The following is a 5,501-nucleotide window of genomic DNA, read 5'->3' as shown; positions in this document are numbered from 1 at the left end:
TCTGGTTCTTTCAGTTTATCCAGGTCCCATCTCCTCAAATTCCTACCTTTTTGCAGTTTCTTCAGTTTTAATCTACAGTTCATAACCAATAGATTGTGGCCAGAGTCCACATCTGCCCCTGGAAATGTCTTACAATTTAAAACCTGGATCCTGAATCTCTGTTAACCATTATATAATCTATCTGAGACCTTCTAGTATCTCCAGGATTCTTCCATGTGTACAACCTTTGTTTATGATTCTTGAACCAAGTGTTAGCTATCATTAAGTTATGCTCTGTGCAAAATTCTGCCAGGCGGCTTCCTCTTTCATTCCTTAACCCAATTCCATATTCACCTACTACATTTCCTTCTCTTCCTTTTCAAACTATCGAGTTCCAGTCACCCATGATTATTAAATTTTCATCTCCCTTCACTATCTGAATAATTTCTTTTATCTCACCATACATTTCATCAATCTCTTCATCATCTGCAGAGGTAGTTGGCATATAAACCTGTACTACTGTGGTAGGCGTGGGCTTCGTATCTATCTTGGCCATATTAATGCATTCACTATGCTGTTTGTAGTAGCTTACCCGCATTCCTATTTTCCTATTCATTATTAAACCTACTCCAGTGTCACCCCTATTTGATTTTGTATTTAGAACCCTGTATCCACCTGACCAGAAGTCTTGTTCCTCCTGCCACCAAACTTCACTAATTCCCACTATATCTAACTTTAACCTGTCCATTTCTCTTTTTAAATTTTCTAACCTACCTGCCCGATTAAGGGATCTGACATTCCATGCTCCGATCCGTCAAACGCCAGTTTTGTTTCTCCTGATAACAACGTCCTCCTGAGTAGTCCCCGCCCGGAGATCCGAATGGGGGACTATTTTACCTCCGGAATATTTTACCCAAGAGGAGGCCATCATCATTAAACCATACAGTAAAGCTGCATGCCCTCGGGAAAAATTGCGGCTGTAGTTTCCCCTTGCTTTCAGCCGTTCGCAGTACCAGCACATCAAGGTCGTTTTGGTTAGTGTTACAAGGCCAGATCAGTCAATCATCCAGACTGTTGCCCCTGCAACTATTGAAAAGGCTGCTGCCCCTTTCAGGAACCACTTATTTGTCTGGCCTCTCAACAGATACCCCTCCGTTGTGGTTGCACCTATGGTACGGCTGTCTGTATCGCTGAGGCAAGCAAGCATCCCACAACGGCAAGGTCCATGGTTCATGAGGGGGTATTATCAAATACTTAAATTTTTTAGGGTGTAAGACACAATTAAAACCCACTATTTACATACTTTTTGACTGAAAGTATTAGGCGTACTGTATTAACTTCATTAACTGTATTAAAGCATTAACTTTGAGATATTGTTTATATTTAATGAAACCTGAGCCTTATTCAAAGTAAGCTTAAATTAGCTATTTCATTTATTAGTCAAAGTACTATTACTGTGCAACAGTGATGTTTTATGTTTTATTCTTTGAATGACAGTTTAGGATTTATTTAAATATAATTTCAGTCTTTTCAGAGCTATATATACACTGCTCTGTAATGGTCTATAAGCATGATTATTACTGTAAATTAAATTAGCTGTTTATGAAAATACCATGTGTGCTTATGTTTTGTTTCCTTTTTCAAAGTCAAAAAATGTGTCAGTCTTGTGAAGTTTCCTACAGTGTCGAGTTATCGAGAGTCCAGTTTTCGGGGTTCTAGTGTTGATTTCATGACTCTAAAATGCTTAAAACAACTTTAAAACTCACTATTTTTCATCTAAAATTTACAAAATTTCCCAGTGAAAGACCCCCAGTATGCCCCCCCCCCCAATACTTTTTATAAGTCGGCACCCCTGAAGAGGACATGTCACATGACTCAGCACTGTAGTATTTGATCTTGATGTCCATGCTGCTTGTCTGTTAAAAAATAGGTCCACTTATTTTTGAGCTGGACATTCTCAATAAAGACACATTTATGGGAACTAATAATTTATGCTTGTGTGCTTTTTAGCTCATTCATTAACCTCAAAACTAGATCTATAGTAACTACGGTATAATGTTCAGTTGAGGTAGACCTTATGTTATTATAAATTGTCGCTGTTTAGTTTTATTCTTCATACATATAGGGGATAAAATGTGTGATTTTTGTACCACACTACAGCCTTTTTATATAGATAAACAACCTATTTATGCTTATCAACCAAAATATCCCTAGTATTATAATCTGCACTCATTTGGGCACCAGATTATCAACGTTCTTTGTTCAATTTAGGAAGCCTTGTTGATGATGAAGTGCAGGCTTATAACATAGATAGGAAGTTAGACATTTCATTATGCTGTTTTGCTCTGACTTAGGTGACATAACTGCAACAAAAACTTACACATGTATAAGTGAAGGCAGCACAAGCAAAACAAAATCATTTGAAATAAGGACACTGTCACTTGGATATAGTGATCACAGTACTGTTAGTTATATAGATATTAAAAAATATCTGTTTTGATCACAAAATACTTTTATTAACATTTGAACAATTTCAATTAATTATGAAAATCAATGTGTACTGAAGGGGGGACGTACATGAAAATGACCAAATTTGTGAAAAAAATTTTATTGGCTCTTCATTTACTACATGGTATTGAAATTTCAATTACCAAATATTACGTTCCAATTCCGCTTCTAAGGGGGAAAAAAATAATAATTTGTAATAGCTTGCACAGGGCGACGCCCCCCCATCTTGGTCTTCATCCTCTCGTATATCTATTTATACTGCGTTTTTTTCCAGTTTTGTGCAGTCACAATGCAGGGAACGTTTGTGTACTACATCAAGAAGGCTGTGGAATAATATCTCTGCCGCTGGTTTTATATTCTTTGATTTATAGCGTTTGTTTACGAGTGTTTGTTTGGAATACATTTTTACGAAAGTTGTAAGTAGACTTGTTATTATATTTTGCAGCATGCCGCGTTCTAGTAAGGTGTTTAAAAAGGTTAGAAAGTGTCAAGCTTCTCGATGTAGTAAAGACAACTTGAAAACCAGCCCCATAATAACAAATGGAAACGATACTTCAACCAAGAAAGCGAGTGCTTCGAGAAGGAAAATTGACAGCTGTCAATCACTTGATGATTGTGGCTCAGACACTCAAGCTACTAGTGGTTTTAGGCTTATTGATTTGAAAATACTATCTGATATTATATCATCTGCTTGTGTATGTGCTGACTGTGGTGCAAAAAGTTTGAGATTATATGACGAAGAAAACAGAATTGGAATAGTGTGTATGTTGCATCTTACTTGTGAAAGCTGTCATTCAGACACTGCTTTTAGAACTTCGGCATCAAGTAACCGGATATATGAAGCAAATATGCGTTTAATATATGGCATGAGATGTTTGGGCATAGGCAGGGAAGGTACCAGACTGTTTTGTGGGATCATGAACATGCCACAACCAAGTGCTAGGTACACCACTGGAAATAAAACACTGCTAAGTGCTCTTCAAGAGGAAGTGGAAGAAAACTTGAAGTCCTCTGCAAAGGAAGCTGTGAAGATGAATAGTGAACTAAAGACAGAAGCAGATAACACGCCAGACACCGATTTGTGTGTGTCATGTGATGGAACGTGGATGAAGCGTGGACATACATCACTGTATGGAGTATCATCTGTCATTAGTGTTGATACTGGAAAAATTCTTGACGTTCAGGTAATGAGCAAATATTGCTATAGCTGTGTACTCGGAAAGAGAGCTGGTGAAGTGGAAGAAAATAAGTGGCAGGTTGAACACAAGAAAGTGTGCTGTAGAAATTATTCTGGTTCTAGTGGTGGAATGGAACCTGCAGCTATGAAACTTATGTTCCATCGAAGTGTGGAAAAGTACGGTGTTAGATACACAAAATACCTTGGTGATGGTGACTCCAGCTCCTTCAAAACTGTTTTGGAAAGTGAACCTTATGGTCCCCATTGTGCTATAGAAAAGTTGGAATGTGTTGGACATGTGCAAAAACGAATGGGAGGCAGACTTTTAAAATTGAAACGTGAATTGAAGGGCAGGAAACTTGAGGATGGAAAACTTTTAGGTGGTCCCAACAGACTCACAGACAAAGAAATTCATTCTTTACAAGTGTACTATGGCAAGGCAATAAGGGACAACAGTGGAAATTTGAATAACATGCAGAAGGCTGTGTGGTCTATTTATTTTCATAAACTATCCACAGATGACAAACCTGTACATAATTTGTGTGACATATCGTGGTGCAAATTCAAGCAGGCTGAGCGTGATGGCATGAACTATTCACACAAGCACAGTTTACCTGTGGCTGTTTTAAGTGCTATAAAACCAACATTTAGGTGTTTAGCAGAGCCAGACCTCCTACGAAAGTGTGTGCATGGAAAGACACAAAACCCTAATGAAAGTTACAACTCACTGATTTGGAAACGTTGCCCAAAAACAACATTTGTTTCAACAATTATTGTTGAAATTGCTGCATATGATGCTTGTTTAGTTTTTAACAATGGTAATCTTGGAAGAATAAAAACTCTACAGAGGCTAGGATTTCATCCAGGAGCTTTCACCTATTCAATATTGAAGGACATCGATGACAAAAGAGTTGCTGCGGCTGATATTACAGCCAATAAAATTGAACAGCAGGTTAACCAAAGAAGACAAGCAAAGAAGAGACTGCTTGCAGATGAAGAGGAGTATGCATATGGCTTGCACTAGTTCACACAGAGACGGTAAGACCTAATACAAACACTATCAAATCATTGATTCAGTTTTCCCGTAACTTACATTTTTATAACTTTATGTACCTTTTTCTCAAAAACCACAAAAGGTAGAGAAGTGAAATTTGGTATATGACTAGTCAGTACTATAGTGAAAAATTCTGTGGAAGGAATTTTCATTTAATAAAATAGTAAGGTATTTATGGTAGAAAATATTCCTTAAATTTGATATATTATTTTTCAGGGAAATTGGGAGACCCGTAAAAACTGAACAAAAGAAGATATAAAAATTCTGCTCCACAGAGTTTTGTAATTATTTGGTATGAAAGTGTGTACAAAAATTCATTAACATTGCTCTCACAGTTTTCTCAAAAAAGGAACATTTGTAATTACATTGTTGAAAAAAAATTAATTGTTAATAATTAAAGATGTAAAAGGTCAATAAAAATGAAAATTTAGGTTCATATGCGCATAACATTTCTTAATAACTGTACCAAATTTGGATTGATTATCTTAAAAAATTAGAGTTTTATAAAATACTTTTAAAATTACTGCAGTTTCGTGTACGTCCCCCCTGAAGGCTGAGTCTAATGTTTATGTTACTATAATTCACACTGATGTCCTGTTCATAGCCAAGCATTTTTGTCCCTGATTATGGTGCACAAGGCACTGAAACCAGTCATATATTAACAAAAATGCATTGCAATCAAGACAGAAAAAATTGTATTACTAGAAGCAAAATCAGTTAGCAAAGTAATAAACAAAACACAGATACAAAATGTAACAGCACTGATTCCTATCTCATTTAATG

General features: G+C 36.5%; 1 protein-coding gene across 1 annotated transcript; it reads left to right on the top strand.

The window, feature by feature from the left end:
• The first annotated feature begins 2,678 nt into the window (after positions 1 to 2,678).
• Positions 2,679 to 5,154, top strand: LOC126259568 (uncharacterized). The gene is made up of 2 exons (XM_049956475.1): positions 2,679 to 4,702; positions 4,935 to 5,154. The coding sequence occupies exon 1, from the start codon at positions 2,934 to 2,936 to the stop codon at positions 4,686 to 4,688; it is 1,755 nt and encodes a 584-aa protein (XP_049812432.1). The 5' UTR covers positions 2,679 to 2,933; the 3' UTR covers positions 4,689 to 4,702; positions 4,935 to 5,154.
• The last annotated feature ends 347 nt before the right edge of the window (positions 5,155 to 5,501 follow it).

This window comes from Schistocerca nitens, chromosome 5 (assembly GCF_023898315.1).
Source record: "Schistocerca nitens isolate TAMUIC-IGC-003100 chromosome 5, iqSchNite1.1, whole genome shotgun sequence".
In the NCBI taxonomy this organism is placed as follows: domain Eukaryota; kingdom Metazoa; phylum Arthropoda; class Insecta; order Orthoptera; family Acrididae; genus Schistocerca; species Schistocerca nitens.
This window is presented reverse-complemented; position numbering and strand designations above follow the sequence as displayed.

Excerpts from the sequence above, each read along its gene's own strand:
- LOC126259568 (XM_049956475.1), top strand. The coding sequence starts at position 2,934 with ATGCCGCGTTCTAGTAAGGTGTTTAAAAAGGTTAGAAAGTGTCAAGCT.